General features: G+C 42.3%; 1 protein-coding gene across 1 annotated transcript in view; it reads right to left on the bottom strand.

Moving 5' to 3' along the window:
- Nucleotides 1-18,279, bottom strand: part of sh2b2 (SH2B adaptor protein 2) — a 29,559-nt gene extending 11,280 nt beyond the window's left edge. The window contains exons 1-2 of the mRNA XM_008282543.1: nt 18,184-18,279; nt 2,871-3,819 (exon numbers count right to left, since the gene is read on the bottom strand). Coding sequence (XP_008280765.1) covers nt 2,871-3,788 — 918 coding nt within the window. The 5' untranslated portion in view covers nt 3,789-3,819; nt 18,184-18,279. The remainder of the gene's footprint in view (nt 1-2,870; nt 3,820-18,183) is intronic.
- Between the last annotated feature and the right edge of the window lie 206 nt (nt 18,280-18,485).

Genomic DNA, 18,485 nt, shown 5'->3' with positions numbered 1-18,485 from the left:
GAACACACAGTTAATAAGGTTTGGGCAGGAATAGTAAAATTAACTTTTGTTGAATTAGTCCAGAGGCATGGAGTGATTTCTTTCTTAACTGGTATAATGACAGAACATCAAAAAGAGTATAAATACACAAAATATCCAAATTGCTTAGAAAAGGAACCACTGTGTCCAGTTGTGTTTCTGTATTTGTCTCAAAAAATGAGGGATCTGATGGTAAATGTTGGCTTGCTACTTCTTGGCGAAAAAATTCAGAATTCACATGAATACGAGTTTAAATGTCACAAAAGTGACATGAAACAGAAAAATGTAGCATTTTCTCCGACAATATTTGCAAAAGAAATCCTCTTAGGATCATGTTTGGATTTTCACTTAAAGCGGATGTTTCTCTGATGCTACATGAGGACAACAAACAGCCTCGGATGCGTTACAACTGCTACTATAGTTGTTGCGTGTTACTTGGGGTGGTGTGAAGCACACAGTGGGTCACTCTCAGAGCCTGCTGCTGTGTCATAATGCGGGCAGTGATCGTGCTGCAGTCTCTGCCTCACAGACTGATGGTCCTGACAGGGACGGAGCCGGAGCCAGAGCCAGGAGCTGGCAGGAGTGACATTTTATGAGTCAGTTTATCTCTCCGACACTGTTGACTCTGCACTGTTATGATTTGTAAGATGCGAATAGGATGGCAGAGATAAAACAACTCAGAGAGCGTCTGCAGAGCAGGCCTGTCGAGATGCGTGTGTTTAATTAATGTGTCATCAAGGCTGTAACCGCTGCTCTGAAGTCTCTCCTCATCTCAGCCTCGTCCGCGGCTGGTAATAATTTTCCCACATGTGGACGTTAATAGAACATTACAGATGAAACTGCTGAAGCATGATGATTAAAGTTTATTTTATATGTTCCTGTTCTGGTTCAAGTGACTCACTAAACTATTTTGGTTCCTATTTTCAGTTTGTCACTGAAGCCAGTTTGCCAACGACGAGGAAGCAATCAATACTTATTTTTTGCACACGGAAGGGAAACTTTGTGATCCCATCGCCTAAAAGAAATCAATGTAACAGCTTCCTCGCTCTCTTTCTTACAGTCTCCGGTTTGTTTCCACCACCTCTGTCTCCCCCCTCCCACCCCTGCCTCCCACCTGTCCTCACCCCTCTCCTCCCCCCACTCTGCAGCCTTACCCCCACATTCCCACCAGTCATGATCAAAGGACAGTGGCAGATTTACACACACTCAGCTGCACAGCCTCATGGCCTACTTAAGGTCAGGGGCAATGATCTGGAAATCCCATATAGACAAATGTGAAGGGTGCAAGTGAGTGTGTGGTCTGACCTGTGTGACTGAGTGTCAGAGGGGCTGCAATATCGGGCTGAATTAAAATATGGGATTCACGAAGGGCAGCAACTACTGATTAATTTTCATTATTGATTAATGTTTTCTTTTCTTGATTTTTGCCCATCCTCCAGTAAGACTTGGAGATTCAAAAACAACTGTGATAACAATTGTCCAAAACAAGACACTGAACTCAAACCCAAAATGGACTGTGAAAGAAATGCTGACTTTCCTGCATCTTAGCTTTTTTTTTTCTGTTAAAAATAAATAAATGTCACGAATGTTCACAAACCTGTTTCTCTGTCATTTTTTTTTTTGCAAGGTCAGGATAATGAGAAGATGTAAATACTTTGAAATATCTTAACCCTCTGAACCCCAAAACCCACCAGCAGGTTTAACTTTTTAAAAATCACAAACTACACCATTTTTTTAAGAGTTAGAAAACCCTAAAAAAAAAAAAAAGAGAGAATTGTCTGATTTTCAACTGTCTGGTGGTCCTTCAACTACTAGTCGGTGACGTGCTGTTTGGTCGCGCAAATTATCCAAATCTAAGCTTAAAATTGTGATATTTCATCACTCATGCATCATTTCAAAAATTGCCAAAAATTAAACATTTGAAAAAACCAGATGTTGTAAAAAAACCCAAAAAGTTCTGCCTTCCTCAGCACAATGTCAACACATTAGTGACTCAGCTGCAACCAACAACCACATAACAAGAATTAAGGGACTTTTCAGTGAAACTGAGGGTTGTGTTTTCACTGAACCGATAGGAGGCAAATATGGAAACAGATTACAAATGTAAGTGGTAAAATTTCTACACTACACAGAATCTCCTTGTTTTCCCCAGTATTGGAAACACCTGTGAGGTTTGGAAAAAAGGTTGAACATGTTGGTTCCAGATTTTTTTCAGATTTTGTAAAGAAGAAATTCTACTTTTTTCATGTTTTATGATTCATGACATTATAACTTTGTCATACTGCTCATGAGACATTTTTAGTTCTCTCTACCTTTAGTCATGGTTGTTTCATAGTGGTGCAGGACTTTATATTGCAGTGAAAAATGATCCTACTGGTTGTAAAAATGAGACAGGAGGAAAAAGAATGCACAGCAACTGCTTGGAGTTCAGAGGGTTAAATAAAATTCTATCACAAGATGAGAAAAAAATATAATTTTAAACTGAAAAACCAATATACAGAGCAAAAAGGGTTCCTCAAAGTGATTGTTTTAGTATATTTATCTCAACGCTAAAAAATATTTAGGTAATTTTAATACAAAATAAAATAAGAAAGCAGAAACTTTTACTGACACTTAAATTTGAGGATGTGAGAACTTTTCAGACAGTAAACTTTGAGTTTTGCACTGTTGATCAAACAACACAAGGAAATAGAATATGTCGCTTTGCACTCTGGAAAATAAACGTGGTTATTTTCATCACTTCAATAGACAAAACAATTACTTGATTCATCAGATAGATTGATCCATTATCATCATAAGCATTTCAAGCTCTTTTGCTCCGCTCTCCACTATGTCTACATGTGATGGTTTACCTTGGGCGGTACGTAGAACTCCAGCAGGAACCTCTCCCCTCCTTCGTCCCTCTTCGTCTTCCTCAGCAGCAGGCGGCACTTCTGCCACTGCGCGGCCCCCATACAGTTTGTGTCGTCGGCCACCATGTACCTCAGCGCTCCCTCCCTCTGGATCTCCAGCAGCTCGGCCTTGTGGCCCTGGGACCCCCTGGGAAGTCGGAGCTTTTGGGACCACTTCTCTCCCCCTGCCACCTCCCCTCCCCCACCTCCTCCTCCTCCCCCGTTGGCCTTCCTGGCCCCAGAGGGAGGGTCGGGTTCAGGGGAGGCCCGTCTGTGCCACATCTCCTTCACCCCGTCCACCACGCACAGGCTCATGTTCCTCAGAGAGAAGCCCTTCTTGAAGCGAGCCTTCGGGTGGCTGACCGACACGTCCTCGGAGCTGCGGGACTGTCCCAGAGCCGACACCTTGTGGGTTGTCTGGGGGCCTCGGGAGGCCGTGGTGCCGCTGCCTCCCCCATCTATCCCTCCCCCTCCGCTGTCCATGCTGTCCAGGGATTCACTTGAAGCCCCTGCGTCCTTGCGTCTCTGGTAGAGGTCGTGGCCGTAGGACAGAGGGCAACCCTGGATTCCCAGGAAAGGAACGATGCTGTACTTGGGCGCCGCGTTGGAGCCGTCCTCCCCCGGTGAGGACGCCTGGTTCTCCCGGGCTTGGGTCAGCGCTGCAGAGAAGCACTCCAGGAAGTGGTGGGCAAAGTGCTGTGAGAAGCTGGCATCGGCGCCAGGCGAGTCGTAGCACGGGTTCTCTGACAGAAAGCGCTGGAACTTGTCAGCGAAATCTGCAGCAGAGGCTCGAGCATGGAGCTCACAGAACTCTCGCCAGTCAGGCAGTGGGCACGAGGAGGAGAGCTCCGGGCTACCAGGCACCACCGCTCCGTTCATCACTGGGCCATGCCAACCCACCGAGGAGAGGCTGAGGGGGAGGAAGAGGAGCAGGGTGTTAGTGTGGATGCTACAACAGGACAGCAGCATGTATTTGTGGAGCTCCTGGCTTTGGATCACACATACAACAGTTGTGGAACAGCTTGCCTGTGTGATGGTGCAAAGAATGAAAGACGTGTGAATGAAGCAGACTGTGAACCAGCTTGTGTGTGTCATTATATTATTTATATCCTGATGATGTGAAAAACGGGGTCCTTGTTTTGCTGATTTTCTGTTGTTGGTATATGAATAAAACGCTATAAAAGCTTTACTTTTTATTGCATTTTTATGTCAGAATTATTGAACTTTTCACATTCAAATCTCCCCTAATCCTCACCTTTATCACATTCCACCCTGTAAAATGTTCAATCTAACTTCAAAGCGGTAACCAGGACCTCAGCCAGGGTCTTAAAAGGAGCGAGATCATGGGTTTCATTAAAAAATGTGACCCAATACTAAAAAGTAAGTCTCAACATCGCCTTATTAGACACATTTGGCTTTGTTTAACTTATTACTCCTTTCGTTCATTGTTTAGATTTTCCCAACATAAAGGTTTGTCCAGTGAAAACCATCTCTAAATCTCAAAAACTCTGGATAAGTTAAGGAAAACAGGCCTGTTTTCAGTTGTGTGGCATTTTCATACATTTCTCAGATCATATAATGTTTTTAATGGTTTCCTTAAAGTATTTCTTTCCCAAATATACTGACTATATAAAAACCCAAAACGGTCTGTGCTTTTGTTTGCAGTTTCACCAGTTTCTCATCTTCTTCCCTCTGTTGTGTGTTAGCTTTGTCCGCACATAAACAGGTGTTTTGGCCTTTTGTCCACATTCAGTTTTAGGTCAATGAAACCTGACCTTTTTGGAAAACTCTATCGGGTGAAGGTATTCAGAAACTCTGTTTGCGGTGTTGACGTGCAGACGGTGGAGACTGAGACCTTTGCCTTGTAACATCAGAGTGTGTGCTGTGTGTTAACATGTGGTGAATTTGTGCAATGGCAGAAGTGGGCAAAAGAGTTCTGGTGCTTGTACCTCTCCAACAATATTCTACATGCTTACACAGAAATGCACTGTTACTCTTGCACTTAATTAAGTAACAGAGGCATAAAGTGCTATTGTTGGCAGCCTACCAGAACCAGTAATAGTTTTATTCAGGCTTCTGATTCCCCCACATGGCTCTCGAGTTGGAACACATCACCACCTGTTGGCCTGGCATGATCTCAATGGCGATTCAATTGTGTTTTTGCATTTTTATTTGGAAAAAGATTTGTTTTTGAGGACAAAAGGAGAAAAACTCAGTTCTAAAACATATCTATATACGTGCTGATCAAGCAGCAACCTCTACGACTGAGGCTGCCGCTTTGCTAACACAAAAGTGCCAAAAACTGCAGATCCTTGAATGGTCACTTGAAGCTGGTTCCTAAAGCAAGCCAGTCCTCCTCATTAAATGAACAGCTTTACAGAGGAAATACACGTTCTCAGCCTGGTACAAAAATAATTTTGGTCTTTATAGTTAATTTTCCCATTTGTGACAACTGTACAAGAAGTGGAATTCTATATAACGTGATCATTTATTTATATTAGGATTTTAAATGATACGTAATCAAGAGAGAGGCCACTTTGACTGATAGGTGAGTACCCCCAAAGGACAGTCTATGACCAAGAGATATTTGCCTGGCCCACTTCAGCTCCACCAATTTGCTTGTGTTTATTTGTTCAGTCTTTTCCTGCTAAGTTCCCTGCGCTTTACTCTCTGTTTGAGGATTATTTACTTTCCTTGCACTGTCCTTAACCTGCCTCATTTGCTGCTTGTTTGGACCTCTGAAACCTGAACTAGCTCGACATTAAAGCTCGCTTTTTGTTACCACTTCTGTCGGCCTGGTGTCGTGCGTTTGGATCCTCTCCGAACAGAAAAATAACAAACACAAACACCCAGGGGGGGTTCCCTCAAACTACCAAAACTGCCCTGAGTGGCGGCTGCAGCTCCAGTGACAACAAGCAGCAGCAACATCTTATTTCCCTGTGGTGGGAATACATTTATTTTGACGAGTCCAGAATCTGTGACAGCTCAAGATTATGAGCAGGATTGGCATGTCATGAAGGTTTGAAGTCATTTCATGAGCAGATTCAATGTGACAACAGATCGAAAGGAAATGATCCAAAAAGCTCAATTTCCATCAGATGCGCGCCTCGCCGACTGATCATTTCTGACGTGCACTCAAATTATCTAAATTATCCGGAAGTGTGTTCTGTCAGAGCAGGTTAACACCAACTTGAGCACAAACACAAACTGAGCGTCTTCTCATTGCTTGTTTTTCTGAGGCAACAGTTGCTCTCATCCTTACATTCCTCTGCTCCCCAGCATGTGTGTGTTCGTATGATTCAGTCCTCGGCCCTACCTCCCCCTCTGGCCCCAGCGGTGCCAAACCACATCACATCACTGTTAAAAGTCTTCGCCACGGTGGGGATCTCACACACAGTCACACCAACATTGTGTCAGTGGCAACATCCAATGACAGTTTTCACCCCCCCTCGTCTTTCTGCCTCAGCACATCAGTGACTAATACGGAATCAGTGAACAGTGCCAAACCATCACACACACATGTTGGTTTCATTATTGCTGTAAATCACGCAGATAAAAAGGAGATATCGTGTGAGTGGGCAGGCTGGGCAACATACGAAAGGGGACGGCCAACACTCCCCGAGCTGTGAAAGCGTATTGTCAGATTTGCTGGGCTTCTCTTGGCAGTTCGTTCACAACACAAGCTCAAATGTTTGCTTGCTGAAATTGCACTCTTAAACCGAAATCGCGCGTACATTTTGCGCTGCAGAGTTTTCTTGGAATTTCTCCTGCGAGCGGCTTTATTGTCACTTTCAAAAGCATCACCATGGGCTGCCTTTTCAGAAATGATTAGCGCTAAAAAAACTCTCCGCTAGAATGAAGTCTGACACGCGTGTTCGACTACAGGCCAATTGCGTTCTGTCGTTTTCTTCTCCTGCAGATCTGAAGCAAACAATATGCCAGATCAGAGAGAGGATATGATAAAGAAGAGCCAGATCTTTGAAGAACTATTTCTTAGCTCCTTGTGTAGAGAAACTCTTGGATGCTGAGACCTGGTGTCAGAATTTCAGAGGACTGCTGTGACACTAGAAAGTAAAGGAAAGGGTGGGATTAGAGAACAACAATAAAAGCAAATGTTTTTCTAATCTGTGTGGGTCTCCCTAAGGAATCTAAACAAGTGTGGACATTTAGCTTCATTCTACTTTTTTACTTCACAGAGGGTGCAGAAGAGGGTGGTACAGGGTCTCAAATCTAGCTGCTTTGATTTCATTTCCGGGACTTGTGTTGGTTGGCTGAATAGTGAAGAAACATGAATGAGTAGGATTGTGTTATTGTTGCTTTTTCCCATGTTCTACCCCCAGGCTGAGTCGCAACCAAAGGATCCCGAGGTGGGAACGTTTTCATAACCCATCATCAAGTGACAGAAATACATCTCAACAGGTTTCAGACTGAGAGAAGTTATGTTCTCAGTAAGAAAGAAAGAAAGAAAGGAAGAAAGAAAGAAAGAAAGTCATATTCAGACAGAAGGTAAAATGTTTTGTTCTAAATTCAGTTTCTTTTGCTCCTGTCACATTTTTACTCACTGTGGGCTCATTTCTTAATGGTGGCTCTACATACTATTGATATTTCACTAATTAATTATCTTTCTTTCTTTCTTTCTTTCTTTCTTTCTTTCTTTCTTTCTTTCTTTCTTTCTTTCTTTCTTTCTTGTCCCCTGTCTTCTGTATGTGAACACAGCCTGCAGCTGAGTGAGGTTAGGTTCAATGAGTTGCAAAATTTTGGTTGCATTCGCAATTGTTTTCACAGTTGCGACGAAGAGTGAGGACATTTTTGTTTTTTTCATAGTCCGGTAAGTGTAAATGCTTCATTTTTGTCCAATTTTTAACACGACATGAAGAATAAAGCGATGTCGATGAAATTTCAGAGGTTTTCTTCACTACAACATGTCACAGGTGATCCTTTGAAAACCTGAAATCTTACTGTTTTTACAGTTTCCTAATCTGACAAATAGTCTAATTTTTGCATGAATTAAACATTTTATTTAAAAGAATGACATGCCTTTCAAACCCACCAGCAAGTTCTGGGTTTCAGAGGGTTAAATATTGGTTAACTTTAGTAACTGACTGATTATTTTGACGCTCTTTGGCTTCCACAGAGCGTACTTTCCGGAAAGAGTTGCAGGGGAACTGGACCAAAATTCATTTATTAACCACTAGATTAATTATTTAACTTATACAGATGCAGGCTAGGCCCTGTGATAGACTGGTGACCTGTCCAGGGTGTCCCCTGCCTTCGCCGTAAGTCGGCTGGGATAGACTCCAGCCCCCCGTGACCCTAGTGAGGATTAAGTGGTGTATAGATAATGGATGGATGGAGATGCAGGCTATGGCTTATTAGAAAATATTAAAAAGTGCATTCAAGCATTTACAACTGATTTAATACCACATAGAGAGGGCAAATGCCAGCGATGCAGGGACTTTTAACACCTTGTATTCTTATAATGCTTGTAACTGATTGACAAAGGATATGTTTTATTACCCATTCATAAACTTATAACCCACTATTGTTAGAAAATGGCACAATTGACAAATATTTGGAAGTAAAATCCCTTTGCTCTCATTCATGAATCCATCCCTTTATTCATTTAAACATCCATCCATTCAAGCCACACAAGATTTGTAAGCTAAACTACTAATCACCAAGTGTTGTTGTAATAATTATCTCGCTCCCCATGTGTGTGTGTGTGTGTGTGTGTTTGTGTGTGTGTGTGTGTGCTGCTGCTGTTGCTGGCAGGGAAGTCAATACCCATTCAGCTATTTAAAAACCTGCACTGAGCCAACTTTCCACTCATTCAGCAGAAAAACAACAACACACAGTGAGGTGCATTTCTCAAACTCCTGCCCTTCCGCAAAGATGAGGATGTGCCTCTCTCAAGGATACTGAACTGACTGTACGCCGACGCCCACACACACGCGCGCACACACACACACACACACAGAAACACACACCCTCGGCCATCGAGTCAGCATGAAACTCAAGCCATGAGACGCTGGAGGAAGTGGACAGCATTATGGTTTTCTGAGGCTCAGCAGACTGAAGCAGACTACAAACTGAAAAGGTGCACTGGGATATAAAGCTAAATTCAGGGACAGCAAAAATAAGAAAAACACAAGTGATGGAAGAGGAAAGAGGAGCGAGGGGGGGTTGTGAAACGACGTGGATGTCTAGAGAGGAGACAGTGGTGGGAGGTACATTTACTGAAAGGCTGTATGTTAGCGCAGTTTATGAACAATTTTATGATACAACCCAACATGTTTGAGAGAGACATTTTACTGTTTTCACCATCACATTTGTCTAACATCTGTACTTCCTTTACAGATTTCATAGAAAAAGACATAAAAAGCTTATGAAATACAATGTTAAGGATTAAACCAGTGGTGTGACCGCTCATAAAAAAGCAGCATCCGGTTGTCTTTTAAAAAAAATATTAGCTTTAATATATTCTACAAACTGATATACAATTAATATGCCACAGTAATTACATTTTAAAGGACGACTAACAGATTAGTTTGGAAAATGTACGTGTGATTAACTGCCCCGCCCCCGTTTGAGAGCAGCGTACAGTCGTTTTTTATGGAACCTTCCGGGATCATCCTCAACAGGGCAAAGCCTGCAGCAGTTCTCAGGGGAAATATCTGAATCTGTAGCTGCTCAATGCTCCACTATTTCCACCGGCTTGGCTTTAACTTTGTCTGTCTGCTGTTTGGCGATAAGTTTTGTTGCTGAAGACAGCCGCCTATGGCTGCAAATAGGCCTCTGAGAAAGAGAAAAAAAAAGTGAGGTTGGACGCCAAAAAACTAAAACAAAGAGTTAAAAGTTTGGACCAAATCCATATATTGGTTGGCTGATATTATGTTTATGGTATTATGCTGATAAACTTCATTTTACACAACATAAAACAGAAAAAGATGCCTGGGGTAGTTTTTTTTAAAGAACGATAGTACAGCAGAGCGCTTTTGGCTCCATTGTGTACAACACTGCCTGCAGCGCATGTAGCAGAGTACATACTACAGCTGAGCAGACGGTGGTGCAGAGTCAAGCTTTGTCTTCATTGTAAGTTGCAAACCAGTTTGTTTGGAAGGTTAATAAACAATTAACTCCATCATTTCCCCTTTTTAAGATAATTCTAACATATATTGATACTTATCCATCGATGTCAGAATTACTCGGTACAATTTACATTGGTCCTAAAAATCCAGTATTGGTCAGACTTTAGTTAAAATTCTTGGAAACTAGCATAAAGGTGAGAGGCACTGCTGATTCAAATGATAATTTTTCGTAAAATCTTCTCAATAAGTAACTCTTTTCACATTGTCACTTTTATTTAATACGTTGTTATGAGTTATAGTGACTTTAAGTACATTTTTCTCTTCACACTTCTTTATTTTTTACTTTAAATATGTTGGACTTTAACTTAGAATGGAATTCTCTGCCTGTACATATTTGTATTGGTACTCTCACTTTAGGATTTTCGGATGTGAGTACTTTTTCCACCTCTGGAGGGGGGCATGTTTTTGCTCCACAGGCCAGCTGCTAAAACAATCAGCGAGCGTGTGGAGGTGGAGGAGACAAGGGAAGCATAAAGAAAGGGAGACATACTGCAGGACAAGAGGGAGCAGAGGCACCATGTAGATTCTCACATCCCCACCGCTCCCGTCAGACTTTTTTTTCTTTCTTTCTTTCAGCTCCAACAGAACAGAAGGCAAACAACAAAAAAACAACAAAAAAAAACAGGGAGTCATGGGGAATCTAAAAATGTTCACCTCCATCCTTCAGGCCTCAGAAGCCCTTTCCTTCCTGTATCTATTCCCTATCTGTTGTAAAAATCTACCACCACTGTGCCCCCTCCTCCTCCTGCTGGTTCTTTACCCCAGGGAGCGGGGCAGATATCTCTGTCAGATGGTTGGGAGTTCTGTCTGTAACAGTAAACTGACTGGGGAGGAGAGGAAAGAGACATTATTGTGCAGGGGGGGGGGAGCGATCGGCTGCAGCCTGCAAAACACATCGTACAAGATCCGTTCACCTCGTGTAGCTTGTCGAGCCCTCGCAGGACTCAACAGTGCAGAGCCAGGAATTACATATGTCTGATTAATACCGCGGTGTTGTGGGTAGTAATATAGAGCTACTGAGGAAATGATACTGTAGTGGAATATAACAGATGGATTTGTGTTTTTAAAGCTGCGCATACTTCCACACGCTTTCAGAGACAAACACTGTACATGCAGACTCCTGGATGCTCTACGCTGCTAGCGGTTTCATGCCAGCAGCGCGGACCCTCGCTGATTGGTTGGTGACGATGATTGGTGATGTTGTGCTCCCACCCCGGGGAGTTTGGGCCGAGCCATGTTTTCTAAGATTAGCCTGCTCCACAGCACAGCACGCAGCTAGCGGCACAGTCCAGCTCTGTGCACATCTTCAGTGCTATGTGAATCCATTAATTATGTCTTCTTATATAAGATGTAAATATTGCAACACTTGGACATGGACTGAGGATATGGAAGATTGATTTCTAGTTAGAATGAGCATATTTTAGTTACTAAAACTGTAGACAACAGGGTAAAGTTGAACAGATGTGTACTTATTGTGGGTCAACTGCATATTTTGAGTTTAAATATCATTGTTGATTATTATATTAATACAGCATATGAATGACAAAACCTGCCTTTGCAGCACAAGCATATCTGACAGAGATCCAGACAGCAGAACGAACACGATACCTGTTTTGTTTTGGTGCTGAAGGAGGACAGAAACAAAAGCAGACACTGACACGGAAAGAAAGTCGCACTGACAGAAAAAAAAAAAAAAACTGACTCACCTCCGGAAGTCAAAACAATAAAGATTAGCACAGTAGAGATCCAGGTGAAGATGACAAGGAAGACAGAACTACTTCAAACATCGGCTTTAACGCTAGATAAAAAAGTAAGGATGATGGAAGTGGAATGAAGAGCAGGAGAGATGTAGACATGAGATAAGAATCGCAGGATGGAGAGATTGGGGATAAAGATGAGGGAGGAGATCTGTAGCAGGAGAAAGAGCAGAAACAGGGGTCAGCAGTCATAGACCCCCACCTTCAACTTAGATCACTTCAGAGCAGCCGGTCGGCGACCTTTAACCTGAACCCTGATAACCTCGTCCCTCCCTAATGCGCCTGGAAGAGTTTCTGTCAGTGACCACCGGAGACGAGAGTGTCTGCAGAGGAACTGGATGAATGACGGTGCACAGACAGACATTATGGAAGATGTTTACACTGTAAAAAACAACAAAAAAAACTGTATTTGTGCATGTAGTAAAGTGGTGTTTTGAATGAATCTCATTCGTCTTTCTGCTTTTGTGGATTCTTCAAACTTGAGATTAAACTGTGTCCTTCACACCAGTATTCTAGTTCCAGTGAAAGCGTGAAAATTAGGTTTGCTACGACTTTAATGTTTTCTGCTGCAAGGAATGAACAGCAAATCTAATGACAAAATTATGTTTAACAGTTTGAGAAAAGCAAATACTTCAGCTAAAAATTGAACTGCACAATGTTCATTTAAGAGGAATTAAATGATTTAAGTGCAACCGATGGCACTAATTTCACTTAATCTGCATAAACTTGATTCAACTGCATGTTACCAATTGAAGCAATCCATTCAAGTTGGTGCAACAATCCTTTTTTTTCAGTGTAGCCCTGATCCAGACACCGATAACCCAGCAGCATAAAGCTATCTGTGTGCGTTTGTGGAGGCAGACCGACACCACCAGCGATAAGAGTCCAGACACGATGAGAGAGATGGAGGATTCCTGAGGACCGAATCATAAATACACCGAGCAGCCGCTTTACCAGCCACGTCTAATGATGTAGGAAGCTCGGCCTCATCACGCAGATATTAAACACATCAATTAGCGTGTCCTCTACAGGCAGGATGTCCTCCCTCTTTCTCTCCCTCTCTTCTTTTCTCTCCCTCCCTCTCTCCCTCGCTGCTTCCTCTGGCAAGCAGCGACAATGTAAATGTTGAGTGAGCTCAGGCATCCATATGGCAGCCGGTGATAAAGGACGGAGCGCGTGGGAGATGCACATTGCGCCACTGACTTCCATTTCCTGTCTCTCACCCACCAGGTCTAACTAATTTCACAGATGACCACAGGCCTCTCACGGAGACGAACGCAGGAGGAGAAACACTGCACAACCTGTGCGAGCGTTGAGCGTGTCAGTTACTGGAATAGATGGGCTTTTAATTTGGAGTCTCAGAGTGAAGCTGATGTAAAAAACAGGCCGACGATGGTGCCGACAGGGATTTGTGCTCGTATGGCTCAACGTAAACACGGCTCAGCGTGAGTTTTTGCACTGTTCAACACAGCATACATTGATGGTGTTGTTGTTGGTCGGCTATGCATCGTTCACTTCCATTAGCACCTACTGTATGACTTTAGGTTATTGTATTTTGTATCTCACACATGCTTGATTTAAAAATGAACACATAGAAAAAATATATTTTCAATCAGAGCTGCAATAATTAGTGAATTATTCGATTAGGTGTAATGTATGAAATTAAAAATCTGCTATTTGGTTAACCAATTCATCGATTTGTGTAATTCTTTAAGAAAAAAAGTCTAAATTCTCTGATTCCAGCTTCTTAAATGTAAATATTTCCTGGTTTCTCTCCTCCTCTCTGACAGTAAACTGCACACCTTTGGATTGTGGACAACACAAGACATTAGAAGGTGTCCTCTTGGGCTTTGGAAAACACTGATGGACACTTTCACCATTTTCTGACCACAACACTAATCAAATAATTGAGAAAATAATCAACAGATGAATTTACAAGAGTAATAACCATTAGTCACAGCCCTATTCTGAATTTGAATTGAAATAGCTGCAGTGAAATATAATTTACAGCATTGATTTGCTCAATCTGTCGGTTCTGTTTAGTGATTCACATGGTGCCTCACTGATTAATGATCAAATAAATATTAAATAGTAGTAAAAATTGCCCATGAGGCCATGCCAGCAACCCAAATAACCAAAAATAATGCGACTTACATAGATATAAAGAACAGAGAACAGCACCAAATTAGCACATTTTCGAAGCTAGAGGTTTTACGAATCATTTTCTATTGAGAAATTAATCAACTAATGGCTTCCACACTGTATCTACAACACCCTTATGATAGAAACTTTGTGCATATTTTGCACATTTCACTGAAATAATACCTGATAGGAATATATTCAGCTGTGCAACAGGCTTTATGTGGTGGCTGTTTTGAAGGTATTATATAATGTCAGATGTTTGTATGTTGTTCACCTGGGGTAAACTGGTAGCATCACTTTGTTTAACTCAGCTGTGTATCTTAGTAAAATCTTACCTTCAAGGTTGGTGCTTCAATATGTCAACAAAACAACATCCCTGTTACAATATTAAAGCCTTTAGGTTTAGACAGTGGTAAATAAATAAGCACCTACATTTAGGTAAATAAGTTTTTAATCTTGTTAGCATGTCCATATGGTGTTTTGTATATGCTGTAAGACACATTATAAGCAAACGAGTCAGTCAACACAGAGCATTTCCACCTCAAAACTGCAGTGTGTCAAAAACATACATACATCCATCCATTATCTATACACCGCTTAATCCTCACTAGGGGTGCAGGGAGGCTGGAGCCTATCCCAGCTGACTCAGGGTGAAGGCAGGTTCACCTGGACAGGTAACCAGTCTATCACAGGGCTACACTTAGAGACAGACAACCAAGCACACTCACATTCACACCTACGGACAATTTAGAATCACCAATTAACCTCAGCATGTTTTTGGACTGTGTGGGAGGAAGCTGGAGAACCTGGAGAGAACCCACGCTGCACGGGGAGAACATGCAAACTCCACGCAGAAAGATCCCAGTGTGCGAACCGGCGACCGACCAACTGTGCCACCTTGCAGCCCGTGTCAAAAACACAGAGTCAGTAATAGCAAACCTCAGTAAACGATCAACTGGCTGGGACTTTCTCGTGTCATTATTCTCCTTAAGAATCGTTTCCTGTTTCAGACACGAAAAGCCTAATTCCTCCAATATTTCCACTTGCCATTGTGTAGTGTGGAGCAGGGTTACAGTTTTGTAGCAGACGTGTAGGTGAGCTGGTGTGCTCGAGTTGAAGTAAGATTGGAGGGGTGAGTTAAAAAAAGCGGCAGGGATTCATAGATCTGCACATTCTAGAGGAAGCAACAGGACAAAGTTAGGTCTACGTCATTTTAAGAGATGGACAACCCTTCTAAATGTAGAACGTTGATACACAGAGATGATTATTTGCGGTTAAATCAATAGTCAGAATCCAATAGGCCAAAGTCAGGTAACTTGGGACCGTTTTTGCTGGCTACCTTAAGTTTTGCTTGTAGAACTTGTTATGCATCTCTGCAATATTTCTATACGGAAGAATGTGGTGCCAACTAAAATTATTTAGAAACTTGGACCTTCAAACACATCCAGATCCCTTACCTCCCTCTGGTAAAAAGGGACAGTTGGTGATGGTTTAAAGGGACACCAAACATTTCAGCTTAATTGAGGAATAACTGTATTTCAATTTTTTTAATGGTTAAATCCATTTATCAGTCTGGTCATTATGTCATTTCCCCCTTCACTTACCTCTCTAATGCTGATATTGACATATTCCACGTCCTTACAAAAAAAATTTAAGTTTTGGTTTCTGTCTGGTCTCCAGCTTCTCTTTATACTCATCTATCTCACCCGTCGTACTTTCATCCATCTTTGCTCTCATGCTTTCCCTAATATTTCGCTAGCTGTTTTCTTGGTGCCACAATGTCTACAAAGGGTATTAAAATGTTAATACCTCCTTGCAAACGGAACCTTCCTCCACCAGGATGTGTGTGAGTGTGAGAGAAACAAGCGAACGTGCATACATGTATTTACACTGTGGTCGCGTGTGCACTCATGTGTGATGTGCACAGACACGTATGTTCTGCTAATTCTGGACATCTTTACTATTTTTGAAGCAACAAAAATACAAAACAAAATCTGTAATATGACTAAAGCATATTAACTCATGATTTTATGGCACCAGTTAGCCTAAAACGTGACAATCTCACTTCAGAAAAAGGTCCCATTTTAACAAATTTTTTTTGCCTCACTTTATCTAATGCATGCGACAGTCATTTAAACACCTTTCCCATAAACATTAAAGTGTATGGATAGAACATTTTGACTATGGGCCACGTTACCTGTCCCACATTATCTGACTTTGCTCTATAAAATCAGAATAAGTGTAAAAGAAACAAGAAAAAAAAATGCAATAAAGCCTATATGGTATGGCTCCGCTCTACATCTCAGATCTTTTAATCCATTATTCTGGACCAGATCAGAGAATAAATTACTGTTAAAAGTTCCACAGTCCAGGGTTAAAACAAAGGGGACCATGCTTTGACTGTTTTAGCCTCAACTCTTTGGAACAAGCTCCCCATTACAGCCAGATGAGCTCAGTCAGCGCCTCAGTTTAAAAAGCTTTTACTTGAAAACCCAAATATACAGACAGATATTGATATAATATTTTGTCTTTTTTACTGTTATATTAATGTTTTTTTTTTGTTTTTTTTTAAATTTACTGTCTTCTCTTAATGTTATATTGTTGCACTGCATCTTGTGACTACCATTTTGAACGATGCCAAAGAACTAAAGCTTCTCATTATCTAAATATTCAGTGACTTCAGGGCGTACAGCAAACTTTCTGTGCCTGGTGCCTGCAGCATTAAAACTGCTTCAGTGTTATTCTGTCCTCCAATCTATATGTGCTGGTGAAGCATCACTTGGCACAAGAGCTCAAATTAGGTCTTAAAAGCTCAACTTTTAGTGGAGGAATTGTTGCAGTTTGTATTTTAAAAAGGGTTGCTGCTCACATTTGACAACAAAAACACTTCTAATGCAATATTATAGATTTAAGCTAAAGAACAAGGAGAATGTTGAGCTGCTTTCTTTGAGTAATTTACTGTAAAATCACAATCTCATGCCAGAGAGGTTATCAGAATATTGCAGGGATTGTTTTGCACTGCATCTTGAAACTCTAGTTCTGAATGGTGCTACAGGAATAAAACTTATTATCATGATCTGAATATTCAGTGATGTAAAGGCGTATAACAAACTTCTTTGTGCCTGGTGGTGCATTATACTGCACAGGTGTTCTTATTGTCCCGTCCTCAAATCTGTATGTGGTGGTGAAGAATTACTTGGCACAAGAGCTCATGTCAGGTCTGAGAAGCTCAACTTTTAGCGGAGGATTTGTTGCAAATTGCGTTTTTGAAGGGTTGCTGCTTAGATATCACATCAACACAACATTCCCATCACAAAAATGTAGACTTACGTTTAAGAATGAGCAGAATACTCTGCTGTTTCCTTTCATTAAGTCACTGTAAGATCTCCATCTAGTGCCGGAGACCCTCACAGGAGTGTTGTCAGAATATAGCAGGGATGTAAATGTCTATATACTGCAAGAACAGGCCTGTTAAAAATCTGACTTATCAAGCTTCATACTAACTGACTGTCTCGTGTAGCCCATAAAAAGACACATGAGACAAAGTCAATAGGCCTGAAACAGGCCTGCTGCAGGCCCGGGGAGCCTGTGTGGAGCCCACAGTGGTTGTCTGGACTTCATGAATGGGGGATCGGCTGCAGCCTCCTGCTGAATGGATGAACAGAGCAGGTCCGGACAGCAGCCGATGAATGGAGGGGAGTGTGACTGTGGCCTGCACATCACATCCCCTCACATCAGATCACATCAGGCCCACTGAGCCGCCGTCCTGTGACTGACCACACTTTACTCCCTCAAGTCTATTAAATGGATTAACGGAAAAGCCCCTTTTACACCGCGATTGCCCCCCAACACCCCCTCCTCAAGTCCCGCAAGCCTCATCCACGCTCCATCTGTGGGGGGAAAAACAAGCACTTGTTCTCCACCATCATTTAAAAAAAAAAAAAAAAGATTCAAACGCAGGGTTTCAACGCGGAGGAGGATGAGGCTGCTTGTGGGGTTCAACACCAAAACACAGCAGCCTCCAGTCCGCCTCAGCACCTGGACGCTTTATTATTATCATCATTATTATTGTTATTGTCCTCCACGAATCACGATGCCTTTCTCCTGAGCGCACCAAAAGCCTCTGCGAAATGTCTAATCACAAGCGTCAGGATGCTCCAGACGCGCTAAATAAGAAATAAAAAACGCAGCAGCAGCAGCAGCAGCGTCAGTGGCAGCAGCGCTCACCTCAATGCAGGACTGGGTTCATGGTGCCTCCGAGACGATCCTGGTTCTGCGGGGAGGACGTTCACTGCTCCGCCTCGAACATGCTCATTCCCGGCTTCATCTGCGTCCTCTGTCCGGTTTACACGAGCTCGCAGCCGGTCAGCTCTCCCTCCATCTCTGCTCGACGCACTGAGCTGCTGAACGCGCAGCACAGAGCACAGACCGTCAACACGCCATGGTCACACACAGCGCGTCTTCCGGTGAGTGGATTTCAGAATAAAGCTCCAAGCTGCTGAGCAAATGAGCTGTTCCTGGTCTCTGGG

Source organism: Stegastes partitus, unplaced genomic scaffold, assembly GCF_000690725.1.
Source record: "Stegastes partitus isolate 25-593 unplaced genomic scaffold, Stegastes_partitus-1.0.2 Scaffold275, whole genome shotgun sequence".
Classification (NCBI taxonomy): domain Eukaryota; kingdom Metazoa; phylum Chordata; class Actinopteri; family Pomacentridae; genus Stegastes; species Stegastes partitus.
Note: the sequence above shows the minus strand (reverse complement) of the source record. Positions and strands in the feature narration are given on the sequence as shown.